This window comes from Pseudopodoces humilis, chromosome 10, assembly GCF_049639895.1.
Source record: "Pseudopodoces humilis isolate 2021_Gansu_Grassland_sample_001 chromosome 10, ASM4963989v1, whole genome shotgun sequence".
Classification (NCBI taxonomy): Eukaryota; Metazoa; Chordata; class Aves; order Passeriformes; family Paridae; genus Pseudopodoces; species Pseudopodoces humilis.
The window spans coordinates 11,119,016-11,146,339 of record NC_142209.1 but is presented as its reverse complement, the minus strand read 5'-3'; the positions used below and the strand labels follow the sequence as shown (position 1 = coordinate 11,146,339).

The 27,324-nt window shown below is 39.6% G+C and overlaps 1 protein-coding gene across 7 annotated transcripts in view; it reads left to right on the top strand.

Moving 5' to 3' along the window:
* NTNG1 (netrin G1) overlaps nucleotides 1–27,324 on the top strand; it is a 153,682-nt gene that overhangs the window by 47,253 nt on the left and 79,105 nt on the right. For all 7 annotated transcript variants that reach the window (XM_088060604.1, XM_088060600.1, XM_088060598.1 and 4 more), the window contains exon 3: nucleotides 18,328–18,968. In XM_088060604.1, the coding sequence (XP_087916730.1) occupies nucleotides 18,328–18,968 (641 nt within the window). The remainder of the gene's footprint in view (nucleotides 1–18,327; nucleotides 18,969–27,324) is intronic.

The window sequence follows — 27,324 nt, the reverse complement described above, 5'->3', positions numbered from 1 at the left end:
GCAGGGAACCTAATGCATTTTTAAAGATTTAGTTTCCTAATTTTTTTTGTTGTCTGTTGCAGCTTTAAAGAAGTCAGAAGAATTATTACCATTTTATCCTGATTTACACAGATTTCCCATAGCATTTCATTAAAGATAAGAATATAAGCACTGTAGACCAGATTATCTATATTTTCACAGCACTGAAGAGTAAATGTATATTTTTCCAGAGATTTTATTCAGTCATCCTTGATATCATCCAGGAAGCTAGAGATAATCTCCCTTAAAACTCTGGAGCAGTTTAGGAATGCAACACAGAATCTCCTTTGTATGTAACTTCTTCTGTATTACGTCATGGAGGAGTGTTAAAAAACAAGTTTCTTCTAAAACTGAAAAAGCACCTGTACTGCAAGAAGGGAAATGTATTGTTCTTACAGATACTTGCTTGTGTTGAATCATTGCAAAAATTAATACGCCTTCCCCAACCCTTCTTGCTCATCTGCTATGCTACAGATTCAAAACTCAAATAAATCCTTCCTGCAGCCTTCTCACCATTGAGCTGTGTTATATTGCAATGGCCCTTTAAAGAATTATTTTAAAAATACAAAGCGTGAAATCACTTAGGACACTGCAGTCTGGGGTATTGCCTTTATGAATGGTATATTTCCTTACAAGGTCACTCTCACAAGTAATTATTATTCTTGGTATTTCACCAGTTCAGGAAAGTTTTGTTTCCGAAGTCTAGCGCACACATGCATCACGAGTGCCTGTTTGGCTAATGCCATGCAGGCAGCATGCTGCAGCCTGCCCTCAGAGCAGCAGTTCTATTTGCAGAACAGTCTATTTGTAACTTAATTAAACTCAGTTGGTGAATTATTTTAAATGTCATCATTCATAATTGGTGTTTGGCGCTTTTTTAATGCAGATGTATTAAGGAATAATTAATTTTACATCAAGTTAAGTCCAGTAATAAAATAACGCCAAACAATGAAACAGTGGGAGATCAGTCCTCGTCTGAGGTGACTAGAAGGGCACATTGTTTGTTGCAATGTCATTTTTGTAACCTTTACAACTATTCAGCTTTAAGAGACTGATTTTATTTGGTGCCCCACATCGAATACAGTGTGTCCTTTCATTATTTTTTCTCCCAGTGTGAGAATATTTTGTCTCATAAGCTCTTGCTGCTGTTTCCATAATTGGAGCATCTAGGAGCAAGTCTGCTTCAATTTAAATCAGTGCAAAGATTCCCACAGTCTTCAGTGGGAGTTATGAGTGACAGATGAAGGACTTGTCCATCACAAATGCCAGAGTAACAGCACCAAATACATATATGTATATATGTATGTATTTTCTTCTTATACTTCTGCTGCTTCCTGAAGTTTTCCTACTTGGATTTACTCAGGAGTGTAGGATGGGGCTGTTTTGCATCCCCTTCTCCAAGGCACAGCAACAAGCAAACACCTGAGCTTTGCTAAGACCAGCACATGCTTGACAGCTTGTCATTGTAATGGTGACAAAAGAGCAGCTGGCCATCAACAAAATAATAAAACTGACAATGAGAGAAATTAAAATGCTGTCAAGATGGGCAATGCCTCCAGGCAGGTGGTGTCTTCACCTCTGTTTGGACAATGGCCCTCAGCAAGCTGTGGGCTTGCCCCACTCCATGACACCCATTGCAATACCAGCATGTAAACAAATAGTAATAACTAAGACATTCAACAGAATGACAGCCAGCAGAAAGCTTTTTTACTTAGCTTCAACCATTGTATAAATGTTGTTCATGTAAATGAACTGTAAACATTTTACACAGACCTATGGTATTCAACACGTGTGCTCCTTGGACCACTGTGTAAGCTGAAAATTGGCTCCTCTGCTGTAAATAAGAAGCAGTATGACAAACACTGAGTTTAGACACTTTGACATCTATGATTTTTAATGGAAAATTCAGACTATCCAGTACATAATCCACATTTTAACCATTACTATGTAACTTATGTGAAACTCTCCTGCAGGGTGATAAGATTCACTATTGTATAAAAGGTAGTCAGAACCTCAACAAATCTGCCTTTTCAGTCTAATCTTTTGTAGTTACATCATCCCACGCCTACATTCACTCTGCTAGCCTCGACTCAACTTACAAAGCCAGGCATTTGTAGGTGTAGGTATTAAAAAAAACCAACAAAATCCCATTTGTGATGGTGACTGACAAACACAGAGCATCTTAAATGAAGGTGTCCTGAAGGACTTAGAGCCTGCAGTGTAATTTAATTAAGATATCAAAGTGATAGCATTATATCATCTATGACAGCTATTCTATTATAAAGCATTTCTTTAATTAACAAAGGCAGCACCTGAGAAGGCAAGCACTTGTATGAAACACACTTGCCTTACACTCAGAGAAACACAATTACTCTTCAGACTAACTTGAGTCACACTAGTTCTACTGCCTTTTTATTTGCCTTCACTGTGGCCTCCATTCCCTGGTCACATGGACTGCCCACAGCTCCAGGATGCCGCAGGGATCTTGTCCTAAGCCTTGCCACACCTACAAGCTCCAGGAGCAGAGCGGTGACTTTCAGTTTTTCCTCAATCAAAAATCTGCCTCCTCATTTTCCTGCATTGGGGAGAGCAGCTGATGGCACAGCAGCTTCGGAGAAGCTCAGTCTATGTGGAGTTAAAAGCTGCTGGGAAGTGACAGGATGATCTGGGACTTCATAAGCACTGGGATACCTCCCGGAGCTTTTATTCAATTGCTATTCAGGTTTTATTCAGTAAGAACATCTGTTGGTTTCAGCAAATTCATGTCTAGGAATTGAATTAATTGAATCTCGGGATAGGATTTGCCTCATTGAAAAGAACTTCAGAGAATTTAAATAAACTATAAAGTCCTAATAAAATATTTTCTATGGCATAGAGTTGTTTTATAACTACTTAAATATCCCTTCATCTATTCAACACACAGCTTTAAATGGTTTTCTTATGTGCTTGCAGATTTTAAAAAAGGTCAGAGGTTTCTATTTTTGAGCATCATATCCAAACTTTTGGCATTGGCCAAGTTCAGACACCTGCAAGTATGCAGGCAGTTTCTCCAGGTTTAGGGGGTTACAGGACCCTGCAAGAAAATGTTACATAAATATATATACAGTTGTGCTTCGAAGCTTCTCTTATATCTGCAAAGTAACAATTACAAAATGAAGTCTAGAAAAGCAGTCTAAGTATGAAGGAACTTAGAAAACTTAGAAAGAAACTTGAGTAAGCATAATATCAGATGAAGGAATTGATTCTATGATTAAAAGCTAGTCAGTACTGTGTTGCAGGGTATATACAAATAAGTAGAGAGAAACAGAATCACAAATGTTTGCAAGGAGATGAGAGGTAAACAGCAGATTATTTTTTTTTTTTTGCTTTCGTAGCTCCTATGATGAAGACAAGTATCTCTCCAGCTTCTTGAATAAATTACATTAATACATAATTTCCATAACCTTACTATGTCACTATGAGTTGTTATTAAAATCAAAGATACGTTAAGAGACTTTCTTTTTTTCTAATATATATTTTAATTATTGGCCAGCTTTTTGAATTTGCATGTGCCCACGAAATATTATTAACTGGGGCATTCAAGTGCTATATAATAATTCACAAAAATAATCTCAAATCCATTTAAAATTATTTACAGCCTTATGTTCACTTCCATTATAACCTAAAACTTGGAGTTATTTTCCATTGATCTCACTGCAGCACTTTCAGTAAATGCCCAGTGAAAAATTAGGAGAAATGAAAATTAAAAAAAATAAAAAATCCAAGGACATATCTTTTGAAGTTGCTTTTTTTTTTTTTTTTTTTTTTTTTACTTTTGCATTAACATATCACAGATGGCTGTGTGGAACAGGGTGATTTTATATGCTGTCTAAAGACATTGTTATAAGCAGAACTATGCCACTTCTTATCCATAAAACACTTCATTGGGGCCTGAAAATACTCAGATGCTATATGCAAAGGTTTTTTTATATGAAAAAATGCAAGTGTTGCATACCTTTGGTTTGTAGCATAGTACAGCCTTAAATCCTCTGTCAGATGAGAGAGTACCTCACCTTCTCTGAGGTCTTTTATTTTTGCACCCTTAAAAGTATTGACTCATTTTATAAACAGATACTTCTCATTCTAGTAAGTGCACTTCATACAGCTCCTTTCATACTAACTTGAACCTAAAATTCCATTTAAAGATAAATGCTGAGCAGCACTAGCTTGTTTAAATTACAGAGTCCCTGTAGGAGCACATGGAGGCATCTCTCTTGTGTTCATCCCTTTCTGGCTTCAGATGCTGCCTTGCCCAGGTGCACATCCAGGTGTTGGGGAGGGGCAGTCCCTGTTGTGCCCCCCACAGAGGCAGCTAAGGTGGAGCTGGGCTGTCCCAGTACTCTCCTGTCCCTTAACACCCCTGACCTCTGGGCCACACAGCCAGGACACTGCAGGATGCTGCAAGGTTTTGACCTTTCTTGCACCTACCACAAGAAACGGAGTCTGTTGGAAAGTAGTCATACAGTCAACCATCAAGTCATTAAACAGCATTTTTGCTCAAAATTAGTTGAGGCTAGACAGGCTAGAATAAGAGAATGTAATTTTTCACATTTCAATTGGCAGCAGTTAATTGCATTACTATATCCAAGGTGTTTCTCTTTATCACATCTTCTGTAAGATGTGTGATGGGTAGGAGTGATAGGGAACATAATATGTTGTAATTTATTACTTCCCAGGGTGGTATAGTTGAACAAAGCATACTTAGAGCTTCTCTTATCAGCTTGCTCTGTAATAGATTGAAATGTATTAGGATAAAAGGAAACCCTGTCCTTAAACTTTACCTTCAGGCATCCCAGCAGGCAATTGTAGAAAGTCTATTTTTACCACTATAGAAAAATTGCATTCAGTCTCTTCTTGTGAGAAACTCCTCCACCTAATGCTTACCTCAAGTTAAACACTTCTTAGGTTACATTCATTTGACAATGTTTGTGAGTTACAGTTGTTTTGTCCTAGCATACACATGCAGATTTAATGTCTGTTAGGGGCTAATAGCACAGAAAAAGAATTGGCAGCACAGTATCCTGTAGGCAAGCAGCATTGAAATGGCCAGCACCACTACATGCTCCAGGCTGCCCTGGTCTTACTAACGAAGTTCCCTGAGCCCATTTCATGTGCCATGAATTCATCACTGTTCCTGGTTACACTGGAGGCATTTCAGAGGGAAACCCCAGCTTGCAGAAGTCTTGCCACAGCTCTGTAGGGAAAGAAGCCTCTTCAGATTTTAATTACTTTATAATCAACCCAGGAAACAAGTCTGCCTCAGTTCAAGGGAGTTACTTGCATGCTGCACATTTGATGAGTTACTTGAAAGTGCTACATGCCTTATCCTTAAGCCTTTCTTGTGCTAGGAGATGCTCTTGCTTTACTTTAGGTAGAATATCCACATTCAGACTTGGGAGGTACTCTGTGTCATTTGGAACAGTACCTGAAGCTATGAAATCTTGTTGGGGACTGGTTTTATCCCCTTTTCTCTGAGGTGCCCCTCTGAGGCAGTAGCAGGGATCATGCAGACATTACAGCCTGCCCTCTACATGGGACAGGAGCAGCTGCTCTGCTTCCCCTTGCAGCAGCACTGCCACACAACCAGTTGGGCTTCTCCATATTCCAGTGTGCTATGATGAAATAAGTTTTTTAAATGACAGGTTGTTAGGAGGCAGTACAAGCACGGACTATACCTGAAGTATAAATTTGCAGATAACAGTATTAATGATTTTAGGAAGGCATTGTATATATTTCAGAGCTGTGTGGTCATTTTTTATTATGGGCATATGTAAATAAAGGAAATTACATTAGATTCTTCAGCACAGAACTGAACAAATTACCAGTTTATCACAAAGTTTGCAATCCTTCCTCAAAAGAGAATATGTGGGGATTTTTTTTTGATTGAATTACTTATATTGGTGCAGTATCCTAATGTGGATTTGATGAGTGACTTTATTCTTTTTCAAAGCACTATGTGCTCTAATTTGAATGTGGAGAGACATCACACAATTCATTGTGAATACTAATAAGACATCCCTTCACTGTATAATGAAATTCAACATTCAAATTTATTTCTATAACAATTCCACATTATGTAGGTATACACTGTGACTCATTAAAAATATTTATTTTATCATCCTGACAAACACAAATGATGGGAAAACAATGTGGCCCACCTTTTAAGAGAAATGAGGTGAAATTTGATTTCACTTACAACTGTCATTATTGTTTATGTTCTTTCTCATTCTTCCTTTAAGTGGTTCACATACATGCAAAAGTCCTCTAAGCCTGGGGATCCTGTAACAAAAAACTTAACAAATTCAACAGAAATGAGTGCAGATCCTGTAGCAAGAATAAGACAGGGGGAGGGGGGCTATATATATTAAGAACAGTGTTTCTGCATAACATCAGCAATTCTAACCATGGTGTTTGACATTCAGTGTTAGTCCATCTGCTCTAAAACATTAAAAATGGCAGTAGACGTATCAGTAGGTCTGACGTTGTCAAAAATAATAGTGATGTTAAGAATCAGAAATAAAATTACAATTATTGTAGAAATACAATTTTACATGAGATCCACAAGTATAGAATCAATAATACTCTGGAGTAGGATGAACAGTGCCTACAGATGCAGACAGTCCCAAAAGCACAGCTGAGACATCCCTAACAAGAAAAGAATTTATTCTGTCTCTTTAGTCCTTTTTATTTGTTGTCTGGCTTTGCACTTTCTTTTCTCTATGGCATTAGCCATAGAATGAGTAAAAAGATTTCCCTTGGAAAAAAAATAATTAATAAAAAAAAAATCTCTTTGAAAAAAAGGCCTGTGAGGCATAGGAAAAAGGTCTGACTTAGCCACCACTTGTCTGAGCACTAATTACTTCACCTCTTTGTCTGATCTCCCCCCACCTGCAACTTTGTGGGCAGCTGAACATGGTTGTAAGTCATTTGGATATTCAGAGCTAAAAAGTAGTATGCAAAACATTACATAAATCTGCAATATTACATAAATGTGGATTGAAAGTTTTTTTACAGCCTTAAGTGACCTGGTTTTGCTATCCTTATTCATAACTACTACACTACATCCTATTCAAACTGATGTGATAGCATGCAAAATAAAGGACTGTCAGAGCTGGGGGAGACAGCCTGCCTTGGCTGTCTAATTTCAATTATAACAAAGTAAAAGTTAGTCCAGCTTTGGGAAATTAACTGTTTATGGAATGGCACTCAGCATTTCTCTCATTGGGGTGATTAGTAAAACATCAGCTCACTGTTTTGGTAATGCTCTAGTGAATACACACATTACTTAGTGTAGGTTGTGCAGGTATTTGATTAGACCATCTGTTCTAAGAAGATTAAGAAGAAATAAAAAGAAATCGAAGATAACTTTTTTCTAACTATGTTTTGCATTACATTTGATGAAAGTTATTTAACTATTGCTACTACTTCCACTACTTAGGAATCCTCTTTAGCAATCTCGAAAGTCTCCCACAGAGGAAGCAGGAATCACCCCAGGAAAGCTATTAAAGCTGACAGTGGTTTGTCACAGGCAAGCATTAATGAATACCATGGAGGATTTGGTTTTCTTCTGCTCATTGTCTTGCCATAATTCATAGTCAATATCCCACAGATTTTGCAAAATGACTGTGTAGCTGCACATCTAGGCAAGCAAATAGCATTCTTTAAGTTGGTGAAAATTACAAGTGAGAAATAAATTAAGAGATCTTGTTTCTGAGGGTGAAACCTAGGTAAGGTTCGTGATTTGCTTTTGTTAGTTTCCCTTTTAACTACTTCCTAGTACAGGAGTTGTGCATTTCTGGGCATGAAAATAGTTTTGTATAAACTTCTTGTCAATCAGAACAGCTTGGTACAGTGCCTTTGGCTATCTCCACTAACACAGTCTGCCAGTATTCAGAGTAAAACATAAAACCTGCAATCACAATGACACAACATGATATACCCTCTATCACACTGCTGTACTTCCCAGCTGTAGCATATTCTACAGTTTTACTTTCAGGAAAGAATAAAATTACCAGGTGAAGCAAATTAAAAATATAAAGCATGCTCATACAGATGTGTAAATACTGCCAGTAGAAAAACCAGAATTCTTCATACCTGAATTTAGATTTTTGAGATTGCAACAGCAATACCTGCAGTGCAGACCAGGGTAAGCATTTTCAGGTGTTATGTTTACATCTCAGAAAGGAAATAATCTGACTTTGTTGTTCTAAATCCTGCTGCTCTTTGTAAGAATATAATTGTAATAATGCCTTGGTGGGGGACATATATAGTGAAATTCATTTTGTTGGGACAGAAATGGTTGTGACTAAGTGCAACAGACACGTACACCCTCTGAGTAGTCTTCTTCAACATAAATAACACCTGCACATGCAAGTAGCTATTTTTGTATGTAAATGATCTTTTAACAGATAAGAATGAGTACAACAGCATAGACATAATTTAGCTCTTTGTTCACTATTAGGGTGCATTTTCATGCTACCCTTAAGCCAGTGAATCTATCTGCACTGCTTCACTTCATTCCCAGTTGTTGCATCCCTTCTGGAAGTACCAGTACTCTTCTGGCCAAGCAGTGCAGAGAACAGAGACCTAACTCAGTGAAATACTTTAGACTGGGGAAAAAAGTACTTGTTTTTCAGACACATCCAGCTCACCAATACAGCAGCATAATAATGTGGGATCTCCCAAATTTGTAGGAAATTTGTGCTTAGAGAGAAGCTGCCAGCTCAGAGACCATCATCTCCCCAGCAGAATTTCAGGGGCAGGCAAACAGGGGGAGGGCTGAGCAAGCAGCACATTGCTACATGTGAGGATAATGCTCACTTGAGGCAGGACTGAGACCATGGCAAAGGTGCAATTTTGAAGGAAAGAGATCCACTGGAGGTTGATGGACCAGAAAAGTTGCACAACAACATTTCTTAAATTGTTTTCCAATTTTTTTAAGGCCTTCTCCTTCAAACCCAGAAGAATGATGTCTGAGCTATTTTAAAGAGCAGCCTGATTTTAATTTAGTGAAAAATTACTGGCTGCCCTTGGTCGTTTTGCTGAGCTGAAGGAGAGAGCAGCAGGTGAATGGCTGGGAGCCCTTTGGGCCTGTCTGCATACACATGCACCCACCCTTGGCACTGTGACCTCAAAATCACCCCTTTGAAACTACATGATACTGCTTTGTAACCATAATTTGAGCTTCACTGATCTGAAAATTCCATATTTATTAAACACTAATTGTAAAGCATATTACAACGTTGATCAGTCAGCCAAGCCTAACACGTAAATTGAGCTATTGTGTGAAATACATAGAAGTGCTGAAGTTGTTTTTACATAATCCTAGAGGGACATTAACATTTCAGACTAGTACTACCTTGTTTGAACTTGCACAGAAACCAGTAGTAAAGTGGTTAAATGGATGTTATTTTTTTAAAAAAAATTATATTATTTGCTTTATAATAACTGTCTGTAATAATGCAGGCTTTTCTTATTAGTCTATACTTAAATACAGTAGAACAGTCTATACTTAAATACAGTAGAACAGTCTATACTTAAATACAGTAGAAATAGACAAAAAAATCCTGTGCTTGTTTAGAATAGTTTGTTGTTTTGCACTTTACACTTTTGTATGTGATTTTGTAAAATACTTTTCAAGTTTAATAGGATTCAGCAGTTCTTCCCTAAATATTTGGACACTGTAGAATAGACATGTGCTATAAAAAAGCTATGACAGTCTGCTTTGGTAGAAAGTCACATAATTAATAAAGTGATGTTAATGAGCTACATAGCATTTTAGAAAGCTACTGGATTGAAAAATACCACAGCCAAGAGAAAAAAGAATAAGGAGCTTTGTACATCTTTCTCAATAAGTGAATCGTTCATTCAGCATTATCATTAAGCTACTTAAGTGGCAGTTCAACAATGGAGAGTTTTAGTCCAGATCTGCTACGGACAGAAGATTTTTAAACTGGTATAAATCCATTCTGTTATATCCAATATCTTACCATAATAAGATATAGCTAACCAGCAACAGCTCGATGAAAACTTTTCACTGTAATTCCTTTTAAACTATATATGCAAAAATCATGGTTCTTTCATTTAATGGAGAGATCCTGAGCCATGTAGTTTTCATTCAAGTCATTACAACGCCGTACATTTATTTTCCATTATCTTTAGGATTTTTGTGTTTCTATACTGCTCACTCCTAACCTGACATGGCATTTTGTACATACATGACTTTTTTAGGACTGTGATGAATACACTGCATAGAGAGGTGTCCAAATAAGATGCATTTACTGAAATTAGCACAGGATAGGATTGCACTGAACACTGTTGCAACTCCTCAGTTAAACATCACATCAGTGCTCTGTTCCACTCACTTCCTTTGATTTACACAAAAATGAGGTAGAAATTTTCATCCTGGCCAGAACTTGTGGCTTCAGTACTTTGCACAAGCCTCCACAGTTATTAATCCAGAGCTGTCCACCACAAGGACAAAGAAACCCTTACCACAGGAGTGGGGCCATAGAGACAGGAGATGGAGCTTTGTTGGGAACCAGTTTGAAACCTAACAACCCTTTGCAGAAGCAAAATCCATTTACAACCCACCTGCCTCTAGCATTATTACAAGGCACATTTCTTCACTTTGCCTATAGGCAGTAAAAACACAGAACTAGTTATATCTACATACTCAGTTGTATGTGTACCAGAAAAGTCCCTCCTGGCACTCTCACACAGCTCAGGCACTGTGCCCTGCACGGGAGGGTCAGGAGCCCACCCAGATTGCAGTGTTCCACTTTCCTCACACCAGGAGTCTTCCAGAAATTTTTGCTAGCACAGAATTCCCATGATTTGGTATCTCATGATTTGATTTTATACTAAACTAGTATGAAGAGCTCCGCTCTACATAGCACCCTATGGGCAAGCAGAGAAGTTTTGCCTTTCTGCTGTGGCCATCCCTTCAGTCCCTGCATATCCCTCAGCAGGTGCCAGGGAACAGCAGGGGAGCATGTGCCATCAGAGAGCCACCTCAGCAGCATCCCACACAGCCAGAGCACAGCTGGGACACACTGACATCCCATCAGGCATCCCAGGTACAATGAGTGGGCACATCAGGGTCACTGAGGGAGCCCGCTCAGGAGGAGAGAGGGATCCAGGGCTGCAACACAAGCCTAAGATGAAGAAAGGCCCAGGTGGAGAGCTCAGCCTAAGCTGAAACAGGATCTGGCCTGGGGCCCAGGTGGGGCTGGTCAGGGACCTCAACCCCTGCTCCCAGGTGGGGCTGGCCAGAGACATTAAGAGGGTCTTCCATGATATCAAAACCTGTTTCTCAGACTTTTTGGTATGCTCAGTTTTCTTTTTTGGCTCAAAACTCTGGACACAATAATTTATAACTACAGAGGGACAAAAAAAAAAAAAAAAACCAAACAAAAACACAACTCTCTCTCTCTCTCCCCATATATATATATATATATATATATATATATAGTGTTTCTGGCACCTTGATTTCTCCTATCCCCACCAGGATGATATAATTTCTCAGATTTGATGCTCAAATTCCCTCCATGATGACTGTGATCAACAATAACATCTGTTTGTGATAATGGACCAACTTTCCTCTGCACTGGCTTTTCCTTGCTATGGAATGGCACCTTTCAGTTGTAGTGTTTAGATTTCTCCTTTCTACCTCCTCAATAGCTCCCATTCTAATCCATGGATAGTCCAAAATAATCAGAAAGTGAGCAAGATGAGAGGTGTATCAGAACACAAAACATAAGGCTGTTACTGGCAGTATAAGCTATTCCCAGTTGAGGACACCCCCTGTATCTCCTGCACAGCTTCCTTGCCAGAGCTCCTGCAGGGCAGCAGCGTGGCTGGAAAACTGGCTTAGACAAAAATGCACTGATGTGAGCTGAGCAGGATGCTGGAGATGGATACCCTCTGCTGCCTTGTCCAAGGAGTGCTCTCATGGATGGGGTGCTTTACCCAGGACAGCTGTTCCGAGAGAAGGGGATATTACACGCCCTAGGATTTCGGTTTCTTAAATCCAGGTATAATTCTGGTATAAAAGAAACTCCATTTTCTTGGAACATTTGCCATATTTTTCAGCCAGAGCTAGCACAGTGGGGTCCCAGCATCAGGCGTGTCATGACGCTGCAAAAGCTGTTAATAGGAAAGTGATTATGTTGCCAGATACCTGCTGATGCAAGAGGAAAACACCAGTATTGAGTTTCTGAAATAACAAAACTGCACTGGGGTCAGTGCCAGTAAGATCTGCCATAAGGTTATGCCAGAATGATCAAGTGGCCAAAGTTACATCAGCACAGTTGCCAACATCAGGGACAGTTTCAGCAGCAGAAAGCTACCAGTGAGGAAAAGAAGGATTCTCACTCCCCAGAAGTGGGTAAAAAATATTACAGTGGGAACAAAACTCCATTTGCCTCATAGAGTAAATTGAAAATCATTTTCAAAAACATTTTCTAGTTACTAAAAATAGAGAATGTTCTGCTAGGAAGTAAATGCTTTTGGCAAATGCAACAATGCATTTGGTGCTGCAAATGTGAAAATGTTTTCCTGTGCAACATTTTCAATACATAGTATTGAAGAGGCAGTAATCTGAGAACTACTCTGTATGCCAGGAATACCTTCACATGACCTACCAAAAGGCTTTGCAAGAAACTGTACAATATAATCAGGGATTACCGAGTTCATCATGCAGAGGCATTTCTTTCTAATTCTGCATCTATATGTAAATTTGGTATAGGATTCCATACCTTGTGGAGGTGTTCTCATAAAGAATGATTAGCTAGGTTTGTGTGCCATACAGCAAAGTGCCAGATTTCTAGAGATTTCAATATATTTTTAAAGTCTGAATTACTAGGGCCTTCTTACACCAAGTTTGTTGCAGGATCAGGGCCATAATCTACAATGTACTTTCAAGCTTAAAAGTGCATGAAGTTGTTAAGCATTATTGTCTATTTTTGGCCAGTCACATCCTCCCTGGTTTAATCTTTTTAAGTCTCCCCAGAAGGTATTGATTTAAACATGCTTTTATTTTCTTTTTTGCTCATTATGAAGAATGTACATTGCTCAGCCTGCAGCTCAGAGTTCAAAGTGCTAGTCTGGGCATCCAGATGCCCTCGCTTGGGAGATCTTGAAAAAGCATCAAATCTTCCACTCAGATTTTAGCACTTTTTCTGTCCTAACTTTAACTTAAAATGCTGTCACTGCAGTGATGAAAGGCTGTTGATGGTAAAATGTTCTTGTCTACAGCCATTCCTGTCGTCATTGCAGCAATAATTCTGCAGACATTGACTGAGATGCTCTCAAATCAGCTAATGGATGTAGTGGCTCTGATAACATCAATGATCATGCACCAGGTCCTGGGCATTGCCAATCCTCCACCTCCCTGACTGTTTGCCCTTAGCAGAACACCACCTAATAAGTAGTATATCACAATTAATGGTTTCATAATCTGGCTCTGTCACAGTAAACAAGTAATTCCTGGTTAGAAACCACATGTAAAATGTAAGCATTAGGGCAATTGCTGCTGTTAGCTGTTACTGTCTAATTAATCACCTACAATGTACAGCATGCACCAAGTGAATTAATTGTCATGATCTTTTGAAAAGGAAAACAGAAGTACTCTATTATAATTTACAAAAGTGTGACTTGAATGTAGTAATTTACCACACAGCCACACTCCAGACATAAGTGAGGCTGTATTTATTTCTTGTCTTGTGCATCTGATCTAATTACCTTGTGGCAGCGGTATGAAAATCAGTTGCAGTGACTCACTTCTTGAAAGTTTATTTTGGTTCTTCTTAAAATCTCAGCCAGCTTGACCTCAGCAGCCTTCACCAGTTTGAAAATGCAAGTTATAATCCTCTGTAGGGATTTAGCCAGGTGTCCATTACAGCATGTAATCTGTGATACAGCTTCCAGTATTCATGCTACAGAAGAGTTAAGCCCCTCTGTCTTTGTTCCTGAGTGAGAAAGTCCATGAGGTCTTAACATGGTCAGGGAACACAGTTAAAGAAGCAACATCTTCTGTCGAGCCCTGAGCCTGTGTGTGGGCTGTACAGGTGAGAGACCAGAGGCTCCACCTGAGCAGCAGTGCTGCAGCTGCTCCCTTGCTGATGTTCAGAAGTCACACTACTGCTGGACCTGTGTTTTTACCTAAATCCACACTCTAGGGTCACCGTGCTGTTCCTGGAGAGGACTTTGGTAAGACACATTGCTGCCCAGGGGGGAGCAAGGCCATCCCCAGCACCCTGTCCCAGCCAGGGACACTTGCAGAGCACCTCCAATACCACTATAAAAGTTCAAGCTGGCTGGCAAAAAGGAACAATGCTGTGTGCTAAAACAAACTAAATCCAGCTAGTTGAGGGGAAACCTGCTGGGACCAGTCAGCCCTGCTCAGGAGCTTCTCAGGTAACTCTGCTTTTTCCAGCCTGGGCAGAATGTGATCAAGTCCTGTGATACAGCCACATGTCCTCACTGTGCCTGCAAATCAGGCACCTCCTAAAGCCAACACTTGGACTATGTCAGTAGTTTCAGTAATATTTTCAATTCCATGAGCAGCCAAAACCAAAATCAATAGCAGCTTAATTTGCCTGCCTGCAAGGAGCTATCTAATATCAATCTCCCATTACTGTACAGGAAAACAGTGGGTTTCTTTTAGGTGGTCATGGTTGTGGTGTTGGGAAAGACTCAGCTACTTTTTATGCTAATTGGCAATAAAGTGTTTAGAAGTACATATCAATATTTAATTATTTAGAACTTTCCTAATGGCTTAAATATCATTTTAAAAAGTTATAAATATTTTCCACCTTGTCCTACTGAAGAGCTGCTTCTTGGAAGGCTTAAATGAAGATCTATTTACAGCTGCATGCTAGGAACAAAATTACTTAAAGATGCTAATGCTTTGGTCCTTCAGATGGCCCCAACACAGACGGATCTTAGTTTTCACAAATTGGGCAAAGTTTGTCTTTGTTGTATTCATTTTACTGAGACAAAAGTCTTAAAGAGGATTATCATAGAGATCAAGGCATTAAAATATGTAACTAATCCCAGTTAAATTAATTGTTTTCATATTAACATGTACTGAGGGACGTTTGTGTAGAGTAAGACCCTTTTAGACTGTTTTGGTAATGTAAGTATGACTTACCATGCAAATTACATTTAAGATTAATTAGAAGCAGTTGAAAGCCAAGTTGTTAATAGAGAAAATGGGAACCTGATTCCAAGCCTCTGAAGCAATAATTATGTTAAATATTTCAAAATTACATCAGCAATTGTCATGTCAGTAGACAGAGGGGAATTTACATAAACTCATAATTTCTCTCCTCCTGTTAGAATTCAGGACATTTATTTTATTGGCTTATAAGCAGCTTAGATTTTTTTTCTCCTAATTTTGTTTTTCAAGCACTTGAACTCCACACAGGTTATTTTGGTGTCATCAAATCATTCACCTCTTAAAAGAGAATTCTGTGCCATAAAATTTAAAGAATAATTCAGTTTACTGGTGAAGACATGCCTGAAGCTTTTATTAGGATTCTCATTTGCAGTGATGTCCTTGCCCTGGTGTTTCAGTGGCAATCTGTGGCACCACTGTTACCACTGGTAAGAGTTTCAGGTGCAGGACAGGACAGCACTGTGATTCTGACCTATTCCTCACAATACTCTGCCAGTAATTGGAAAAGTCTCATCTTTCCCTCAAAAGCTCTGTGCACATAGTTGTAGGCTGCATTTCTGTTGCAAGCTAGGGCTACCAGCTTTCATTGTCATACTGGATTCACATTAATTTGTGGGGTGCTTTTAGAGCCCCTCTCCCAGTCATTCTCTGATTCTGTTGGCATCTAAGCTTTTGCTAAAAAGCAAAAGATTAAAGGCAAAGGGAGTAAAATAAATCAGCTAATACAGAGAAAGAAACACTACATCCCATACAACCTGGGTTAGCTGCTGGAAGTCATAAAACATGCTTCCTCCAGCATCCAGGGACTAACGGATCAGAGTGGCTTTAGTTTTTAGCACAAAGAATCACAACAGACTCAGCAGTTGCTTGTGGAGCAGGAAACTAAAGCCATCCCTCAGCAGTGCTTAATGCACCTGTCTGGCTACATGGGAGCATTTATTTCCTGGGTTCTGATACCTGTGACTGCCCAGTGGAGTTGCTTTTGCCAAAGCAGAAGCATAAAGCACATAGGTTAGAGGTACAAAGATATAAGTGACCAGATTTTTCTGCACAACCTCAGGTGTGATTTATGCCACCTGAGCATCTTCTGATAAACTGATATTTACATATAGCCAAAGGGTCCAGAACCTTACAGGTTTCACAATATGTATATTTTCACAGGAAAACAAGCCTGTGTAAGTTAGCAAATTCTGGCATTTGTATCTGATATATTAAATGGAACATAAATATTAAAAAATTCTGTGTTTTCTCTCTTCTGCTTGAAACTTACTTTTAATTTTCACTGTTTTATTCAAAAGGAAGGCAGAGAAATAGCAACCATGAGCTTGAAATCAGAGCTGTAACAGATTATAGACAATATTTTGCAGAGTCTTTCCAGTTACAGCTGCATGCTTTGAAGCTGTTGGTGTAACAAGCAGCATGCTGGTTTTCAAATAACCCTTTTTGTTGTCTTGTAGTGTTTTTCTTCCCCTAACTTCCAGTCCCAGTGAATCGTTGTCAGTTTTAACATTCAGCTGTATTAACAAGAAGGACAGAGAAAGAAAATAGTATTTTCCAGCCCAGGTAAGAGGAAGTTGCCAGTGGGGAGGTCAAAGTGAGTGCAGAAGTTCTTTTGCTTGTGTTTCGTGGGACTATATCAAGGAGCAGAGCAGTGGCCAAGGTGGAAACTCACGTTTGAAACCTGTTTTCCACACTGGATAGCATTGAGTCGCTTCATTGCCCTCAGGCTTTGAGATGGAGAGAAGTATAACTGCAGTTATAAGAAAATAAAAGGTTGATCATCGTGCCAGGGCTTGTTCTCTTCTCAGGGCAGGTGTAGGGAACTCTGATTAATGACAATAACAGCTACATTAATGACCTCATCCAGCTCTGCTAGGTATAGGCATGTGCATATTTTTCCCCAGCAGTGCTGACTATCAGTGAATAGAGGCTTCCTCCACAATCCCAGTGTCAGGCAGAGGGAATGATACAGAGCAGCAGTTTCTCTCTGGAACAAACACAGAATGAACAAGTAGCAAAATACTAATGTACTGATGAAAGCTGAAATTAGATATACGTGATTCAGTGCAGCCTACAGGGTCTGATATCTTGGCAACTATGCTGCAAGATATCCCCAATCTGCAGACAAAATAGCCTTTGTGAAGAAGCAGAAGATTGTAGTGTGAAAGTTAATGCATCAAAAGACCAGAAAGAGAATAATTCACTTTCACCTTGCTTCAGAGGACAAGCAGCAGTAAAAGCTGTGCACTGTTGGCAAGTTTTTTTGTTGCTGTTTTTAACTCAACCCTCAGTTCAGAGCTCCAGCCACCTCGGCAGTGTTCCAGCTGGAGCCATTGACATCTCCCACCTAATCAAGTGCTGGATTATCTTGTCCTGATAAATTGAACCTGGTGCCTCATGAAAAGTCTTTTCTGAAGTACTTGGGTTCCCTGTAATAAGATGGCAGATACCTGAATCAAGCCCTGGAGCTGACAGAACACTCTTTTTCTAATGGCTTTTGGTTGCAAGTGTAAGTGTTTTAAGGCAAGGCAGTGTTGAGCTGGGAGCACAAGTTAAGCATGATAAATTTCCCACCTGTGTGAAAGGAAACTTGAAAGTGTACTGAGTACTGGCTCATACCGAGTATACAAAGGCTGCACTGCTAGCAAAATACACTTGTCCTAAAAATTAGTTCTCCTTTGGGCAGAGCTCTGAGGAACATGTTTGTTTCAAAAAGAAATTCTCTTTGGCTGCTGCTTATTTCTAAGAGTTGGAGTTACTGAGCTATTAGAGACTTGCATACTGTTCTTAGTCTTCTGTGACTCAATCCCTGGTCCAAGCTGTTCAGGGTAAATAAGCTTTTTTTTTCTTTAATATATACTAAGAAAATTGTTTATATTACAGAAGCGAGGGTACTCTCTATGTTGCGTTTGTACATTTACTTTAACAGGTAAAACATCCAGGATGAATCTCATTAAGATAAAGTTATTACTTGCAGGCATTTGTGTTTTCTTGGCTTCCCTCCTGGAGAAAAGCAGTCCTCAGTCAAGAAACACGTGTCACACTCACCTCCATGGTGCCCCTTGTAACACTGCTTTGCTCTTTTCCAGGGGAATCCCTACATGTGCAATAATGAATGTGATGCGAGTACCCAAGAACTGGCTCATCCTCCAGAACTGATGTTCGATCTGGAAGGAAGACACCCCTCCACGTTTTGGCAGTCCACAACTTGGAAGGACTATCCGAAGCCTCTTCATGTTAATATTACACTCTCCTGGAACAAAACCATTGAGCTTACAGATAACATAGTTATCACCTTTGAATCTGGCCGTCCAGACCAAATGATCCTGGAGAAGTCACTCGACTATGGACGAACTTGGCAGCCCTATCAATACTATGCCACAGACTGCTTAGATGCTTTTCACATGGATCCAAAATCAGTGAGGGATTTATCACAGCACACAGTCCTAGAAATCATTTGCACAGAGGAATACTCTACCGGGTACATGACAAATAGTAAAATAATCCACTTTGAAATCAAAGACAGATTTGCTTTTTTTGCTGGACCTCGGCTTCATAACATGGCTTCTCTTTATGGCCAGCTTGACACCACCAAGAAGTTAAGAGATTTCTTTACCATCACAGATCTGAGGATAAGACTGCTTAGGCCAGCAACTGGTGAAATATATGTAGATGAGCAACACCTGGCACGCTACTTTTATGCAATTTCAGACATAAGGGTATATGGAAGGTAAGAGAATATATAACTTTAGAAACAGTTATGTGTGTTTAATTTGAGAAGGTATTCAAAACTGTTTATTTCCCCAAACAAGATGATATTTTCTGCCAAAGTTCCTTGGAAATCTGTCTCAGCTGAAGGCCATTGCTCTCATACCAGAAGTTTCTGACTCAGTGGCACCAGGTCTGGGTGTTCACTGGCATTCGCCTTGGATCTTGAGCCCTGGCTCTCACAGGCAGGATGGCATTGTTCATGTGTTGGCTCAGGAATTCACCCTTGCAGTGGGACACTTTCTTCTCTTAGGCAGTCACTGATCCAGTGGCAGTTAAATAAAAACAGAGATTCTGTTTTATCATTTGACCTTTCCAGGACTCTAATGTGAGCTGTGATTGATACAGCAGCCCTTGCACAAACCCTTCCCACTAGGTCTGTCTGTGAACAAGGAAAGCAGTGAAGATTAGAGTCCATGCCTTGTACTTTAATTAGCTCTGAAATGCAGAGAAGCTGAATTAAAATGGAAAAAACCCAAGTGTTTTAGATAGACTGATTTGAATATAACAAAGATGATTTTTCAGCTGGGTTCAAGACAAATGGTTCCCTCCAGGGCAAGCTGAGGCTGGTATCAAGTGCTGTAGTCCTAAAAATAATAACTGCAGTGACATTCCTATCAGGAAATTTTCTTCCCAACTCAAACTAGCAATTGACTGAATGCCCTCAAGCAGGAGGGTGATCCCTTTATATGGGGCTTGGATGCCAAATTGTTTAGAAGAAATAAATGGGATCACCTCAATTAGCAATTCACTCGCCAGTCTAATATACCTTTTCTTCCTCCTCTGTTTTTCCTATAAGGGTTTAAGACTTCCTTTTTAAAAAACTTTTTTTCTTTCTCTTAGAGAGAATCTATCTATGAAAACAAGCAGAAAAGCTAATCTATCTTGGAAGGCCAGGGACTTTCTTTGCAGACTCAGAACTGAGTGAAAAAAATAGCAACAGTGATTATAAAAAACAATGCTGGCAATATTTTTGTCATTCCTGTAGCAAAAATCAAATCATCAAAATACATTTCATAGGTCTGAAGATTTAACATGCAGTTACAATCTTCTGAGTCCACACAAACAGTATATCCATACATACAGAATTCCTACTCCAACATTTGAAAATCTAAAATAGATGTTGCTGTTTTAAGAATTCTTCTTGCAATGCTCATTAGTTACTTTGTAAATTATTTTTCAGAAGTCTCCTGGGAGGGCTAAGTGGATCATGAACAGCTTAAGATACTGTTTGAAATAGTTTGGTAAAATTAGACTCAATAAAAAAAATAACACCTATTTAATGTGTATATTTATTCCACTGGGCTCCACACAGGTTAGCTCTACTGAGGCATCATATCACAGCTCAGGATTTGTGCGTCTTTAGGCTTCAGGAAAAGCCCGTTCCTCATCTGAAAACCCATTTGGAGCTTAGTCTGACTTCAATTAGATTATCATTACTTTATCAAAGAAAGCATCTGAAGGATTAAAAAAGAGTGCATTGCATGCAAATTAGAAACAGAAACCTTGTAAGCACATCTGGGGTTCACCAATCTTGTGAAAAATTATCTACAGAAATGAAGCGTGACTGTACAGAGAATTTATCTGATGCTGATACTTGTTGTCTAAATTCTGCAGTAATTGGACATGTGCTTTAAAAGAAGTATCTGATGTGTAATAGTACCTCACTAGATTAGATTCATGTGAATTATTATCACTTTTCTGCTAATGAGAAGAACAGCTCTTTTGGGATTTGGTGCCATTTCCTTCAATATCTAGCGAGCCTTCCTTGTTAAAGTCTTTAGGGCTTGCTTGCTGCTCAGTAGCTGTGGGGCTGCAGTACACAGCGGGTTGTTTAGTGGCACCAATTGCAATAAGCCCCATTACCTAGTTTTTGGTATTTTTTGTCTCTTCCAGAAACATTATGGCCTCTCCCCACCGAAGTCTCCTAATCAACATTCCCAGCATGTGCCCTGGCATGCCCTGAGCATAGGGAAGCAAGGGTTACAGGGGCAGTTGAGCCACTGTTCCCAGTTCAGCTGAGCTTTCCAGCTCTTGCTCCTTAATTTAAAATGTTAACTGGAAATTGTTACAAAATTATTTTGTTTTGCTACCAAGATTCATATTCTGGGCTTTGAGACGCAGCTACTTATATAAATTTGGTAAAACTAGACTAGATTATTCCATGAAGACAGGACACAAAGGGAGGTTTACTAAGGAGCTTGACATGTAGTGGATGAGGGATGCTGCCAGATGCACTTTAAAGCTAGTCCATTTTCTGAAAAACATAACCTCTAGGTCAAGTATAGTTAAAAATCACCAAAGCTCATAATAGCACATTTCTAAAGGCAGCATAAAATGTAATTTGTTTCTCACTCTGTTTTAAACATCAATGATAGTGAAAAGCATCTATCTTAAAGCCACTATGTTAAATTTACAGGATACTGTCTGGGGTGGTTAATACTTCACAATGAATTATAGGTTGGAGATTTGCCTACTAAATATAGGTTTGTTTTGTCATTGCTTTGCATTTTGGTGTGAAATAAGCCTGATGTATGTTGCATTAGAGATGAAAATCTGTGTACTCTCAATGAATGCCTTTCCTCCTCTATTACCACCAGTTTATTCTTCTTCAATTTACCAGTTCCATTGTGTATTTATTAAGGTGATGAAAAAAAGGAAACGTGGCTGTTAGCAATTTCAGCAACCCCATTGTGCTCACATTATTCAAGAAACCTAATAATCCACATGAACTAATTCTGACTTACTGATGGTCTGCTTCACTAAATCAGGGTGATTTTTTCTAGTGAATAATGGACGATGCAGTGCGCCAGTACCTTAATTAAAGAGAGCCTCTCTTATTCTTGATCTTATTTTAATTTACAGGGTAATACTACAATAATATCACTAATGGAAGGTACATTAAAGGGCATAAAGTAGCATTAGTTGTATTAAATTATGGCACTTGTGTTAATTAACTGCTGAAGCAAGATGGTCCTAACAGCTAGAAAGGTCGACTAATGCATAAATAAAATCTTCTGGGATGGGAAGCTAAGAAAGAGCAGACATTTCCCCCTCGTCTGGCCTTGCTGCAGAGGATCAGAGGGTGTCCTGTGCCACAGCCTCAGGAAGGTTTCTTTCACTGTGCTGCCTGCAGAGGTGGCCTGACCTGTCTGCAGGCTCTGCCTGTCTTCAATTCCACATGAAGGACAGTCCTGGCAGTAAGCAGTGAGGTACAGCTCCCAGTTTTAAACTTAGTGCTGTAGGAGAAGTTCAGTAAAATGCTGATAATAATTCCTTTGAAGTCAAGCTAAAGGTTCCTAGCAGATTTTGGATCCAACTGCTGAAGGTTTAACCATGTTAATTTTGAAGTATTTTTGCTCCAACTGTTATATTGTCAGTGACATGTGCATTTATACACTGTAAATTAACTGTAATTCAGCATGCTTGTAAAAACCACGGTCCCAGTGGGTAACAGAATGACTGGCTGGGTAAAACAAAGGCTCTTATTGCTTTTGAATGATTAGGTTTTGATCTAAGAGCCACCAGTTTCTTTCTGACACCAGAATATCCAGTCTCTGCACAATGTTATTAAGCCCTTTGGAATTTATTTTTATACTCTTCTCTCCTTGAAGCTTCTGTATTTAAGCCCCAGGGTTTTCTGACGGTGTCTCAGCTGCGGTTGCAGTTCCAGCTGCAATAGAAACCTCTAAATCACAGTACGCAAATGAAAAGTAACCTCAGTTTTAACAGTTCCTCGCTCTCACATTATCTATTCTAAATTTAAATCCATCTCAGCATCTGAATAAATTATCTGAAGGAAAATATATTTGCTACTTAGGGGTTGGGGCTTTTTTGTGTTCTCGGTCAGCCTGCCCCTCCTGCCAGCTGTGAGCCTGATCTGCTTTTGAGGCTGTCGTGGATTTGGGGTGGGTGAGGGCCCTTGCCCTGAGTGGGAGCTCACCCTGCAGCTTCAGGCAGGCAGTTCCACCGGGCAGGCTGGGCTGTGCTGGGTCCCATCCTCTGGCTCATTCTGCAGATGCAGATGTGGGTGGATTAATTGGAGTAAATCGCTGTGTTACTCTGTCATACACTTGGCAACACGATATGATAATGTCCCTCTGTAATGTACCCAAAAGCAGAACTTTGCCCTAGGGAAGTGGTAATATATAGAAATTCTGTAGTTTTGTTTATAATGGAAAATGTTTTCATTGATGTTCAGCTCAAAACGAGACCACCAATATTAAGACATGTAGGCTTCAAGCTTTTAAGGAGATGACTGAATACCTAGCAGTTTCTCTGATTAAATTATAAACTCATTAGAGAACAAGAAAGAAAAAGAAACGTGTATTTAAGAGCATGTCAATTGATCAGTAAGTCCCAAGTGCAATTTTTGCATTTTAATATATCTACTGTAATATGTCACTAAGGAAAATAGTCCTTCATTTTCTGTAAGCAAATCTAGGTTCATCAGGAGCTGAAATAATTAAATGGCCATGGTGTTTATTCACACATGAGCAGTCTCCAGGGGTTTACTCAGTACAGGTGTCCTGGGTGGGTTTTACTCCTGCCTGTGTTTGGATAATACTGATTTCCAGCCTCCATCCTGGTAACACAAGTCCTGTCCATCAGCTCAGTGCAGCCTCAGTTGCAGTGGCTGGAAGGGTGAGCAGAGCAGAGGAGTCTGAATGCTGTCTAGGACTCTCATTCTGCTATGTGCTTTTGAAATCAGTGGGTTTAAATCACCAGGTTTCACTCTCTGCCTTTGCTCACTAGCATCTGGTCATCTTTTCTTTTTTGCAAGATATCAAGTATTTCCATACTGATCTCCCCCAGCTGTCTTTCAAGGAAGCTCAGTATCGTGCAGGATCAGGGTTTTTGAGGAGAGGCATCAAGCCTTTTTGTAGTATAATTCATTTTGCCATTGAATATTAAAGGAGTAGAGATAAAAATCCCGATGAAAGAAATGAGGATTTTTCTTTCTGTATTGCTTTGTACGCTGGAAAGCAATCCAAAGAGCCTTTCTGAATAAATTCAGTGACTCCAATAGCTTGCAGAAACTTTCTTCCTTTAAGCTTTCAAATTGAAAAGAGTGCAATTTAAAGCAAACACTGAAATAAGCTTAAGGATCTCCTGTATCACATATACAAATGACTCCTGGCACAGGGATGTCCTTCTGGTTGAAGTTGGAGTGGAACAACATATTATCACATGAAGTTTAAAAATTTCTAACTATTTCACAAGTAACAGGAACTACCATATTTTAGGTGTGGGTTGGTTTGGGGTTTTTTTAAGTTTACATTCTGATCCTTTCCATGGGTACTAGTGTGGTGGTATTGCCTGCCATTAATTTTGTTCATGTCAGTACCTGATTGCATCTGCTTAGGAGCTGATTTTTCCTGGACACTTCTCATTGTGTGAAGTGCCTCAGAAAGTAATACCTGAACCCAAAATATCCACGTACTTTGTCTTGACATAGGTGATGTTTCTCTCTCTCTCTCTCTCTGCTAATTTTTTTCTGTTGTTGTTGTTGTTTTTTTTCTTTCACCCATCATTCAGCTGTGATCTGGGAAACCATCTCAAGCTAAGAGAGTTAACTCCACTACCTTTCCTCTAATTTCCCTTTAAAATGGTGCCATAGTACAATTCTGTATCACCTCTGTATCACTCCCTATATGCTAAAAGTTAAGTATTGAAGCAAGAGACCAGTCCTGATACTAGTTTCAGGTGCCATCCTGTAAATCAGGAGTAATTTGAGTGAAGTTACCCTTTTTAACCCATTGAGTTTCAAATGCATGTAAGAGGAATGAGAGAAAACAAGTGATGAAAAGGAAGAGACGACAGAAGGAAAAAAAGGGGAAAAAAATGGAAGAAGGGAGGACAGAAGTCAGAAGCTATCCCAGCTTCTATTTTAAAAAAAAATTACAAAATACCCACACCTCTCAGTCTGTTCATCCTGTTTCATGTCTGTATGACAGAGCTGATGTAAAGCAGCCAGTTCTGTTCAGTCCAGTGTTACAGTCACACCTACTCAGAAACTAGAAAGTGAATTAGTAAAGGTCAAGATTTAATAGTATCATCATGTGGGGTCTGCAGGACCCTTCTTACCATTCCCTCTGGAGTCCCTCTGGGAGTTTTGTGCCTCAGCAGTAATAGTGACCCATGCACAAAGGGAATCAGTCATGACAGTCCCTATTTGATCACAGCAGGCTGTAGTGAAAAATCCTCAGTAAAACATGGGTGAAGCATATTGTTAACTGGGCTGAACTACAGGGTAATTTTTCAACACTGCTGTAATTCTGTTCCCATAGATTATCATCTGCTCCATGGAAAAGTAAGGAAAGAGCTACAGAAACAAATGGCAATGCTGCAATTTTAGCAGGGAGCAGTACGGTCAGGCAAAAGGAGACAAGGTGTTACACTGCAGGTCGCATTCCCAGGAGAAAGTCTGGCTGCTGACGCATTCAGGAAAGCGTAGTGCTGGCTGCAGCCCTTTGCAGGACAATGGGCTGTGTCCCGCAAGGTTTGCGGAATACGGTAGAAATGAAAGGATGCTGAGTAGCAAGAGGTGTCCCAATGATACCAGGAGAGAGCAGGAACTGCTGAACTTCTTGACGTACTGCCACTCCTGAATGAGACCACCTGTAATTTCTGCAGCATACTGAGTCCTTGGAGCCTTAGAGTCAGTCTGTCAACAGCACCTGGTTGCTCACACAACAGTTCATCCAGACTTTCATGATGGAAATGCTGCTATATTCCGGAGTAACCCAGCTGTACTTCACTAACAATTATTTTGACATATCTGGGGTGGTGGCACCACTTTGAAATAAGCTAAAAAGTGAACAAAAACCATTTCAGAATAAGGCAGATAATCCATAGCTTCATACCGTAGGTTACGTCTGATCAGGCCTTAGGATGTACCAAGGATAGTGCAATACATGGTTCATACACCTGCCCACGTGCTAGCTGTGCAGGGCAGGTTTCTAAAGTTACACTCTTCCTCTGAACCTATCTTCTGACTCTGATGTTCATGTTACTGTCAATAGTTGCCTGCTTCTTCCTTGCAAACTCCCTTGAAAACCTTGTGATTCTTTTCATTTTCTCCCTTAAATCCATTTCTGTCTTTATGATAGCTCTGTCTTTTCTCTCTGCCAGGCAACATTCCTACTTCCACCCTCTCCAGATGTTGTCCTGCAATATGAGCCAATATCTGATATATTAAGATTTATAAAGTACTTTGAAATACACTTAAGAAGGATTGGTAGAGAAGCATAATGGATTGTTATGATTTGTCCTCTGTGCACCATCATTCATAAAATAGGCATGTAAGGGAGTGCTGGAGGAAATGTTAATGATGCCAGTACTGTCCCAATGGTAAAGTGACATGATGGTTCACATTTAACTGCCACCAGTATTTCTGTTACACCACACATTACACCTATTAACAACCAAGAAGAATAAATTTTATTACAATAAGGGTATATACCTTGAGATACGCATCTTCACATTCAACTAATTAGTTACCATCGACTGTTTTTACTTTGCTCTGTGACATGTGGTATATAAATCATTACAATATGTTAAATGAAAATGGTTGGTAATAGGGTAACCATCTGCTCACTGTTGGAAAGTTAGCAGAGCAATATAGTAAGCTGTACTTCTAGTAATGATGCTAAACTCACATCCCTGAAATACCAAATATCTAAAAACAGCTGCCTCCACTAATGCCAACATTGCTAATGCGTCTCTTACCCTTTTCATTTCCAGAAGTAAACCACATATTGCAGGAGGTAATTTTGTTCTTCAGCTTGAACTTGATTTCAAGGCTAGAGTCTGTAACAGCAATGTGAACCACCGTATTGGAGAGCCCGATGTTTTCCTTATATTGTGTTGACTGCTTCTGAACAGCCAATAAATAATCAGGCTGCACACTTTTCTCAGGACATCTTTTCATCCACAAATATAATTAAACACCCTTCCTCCCCTAACCCCAGCTGCCAGGCCCTTTTTCAGGGATGACATTATTTTGTAAGTGATAGATAGGTGGCACATTGCTGTCTGGTAACGTATTACGCTGGAGCCCATCAGAGGGTGCCTGCCGTCTAATAACCTCCCATGCCCTATGAGCATTAAAGATCACCACTGCAAACGGGGATCAATTATTTTGCCACAGACATCTATTATCAGGGGCTGTCACATACCTTCGTAATGAGGTTTCCTGGATACCGAAGCAACAAAGTAATGCGTTGGAAAATGAGCAGTGGGACACAAGCGAAGGACTGCCTGCCAAAGTTGAGGCTGTGCCTTCAAGCCAGAGCAGCTCCTTCACTCCTTACCCA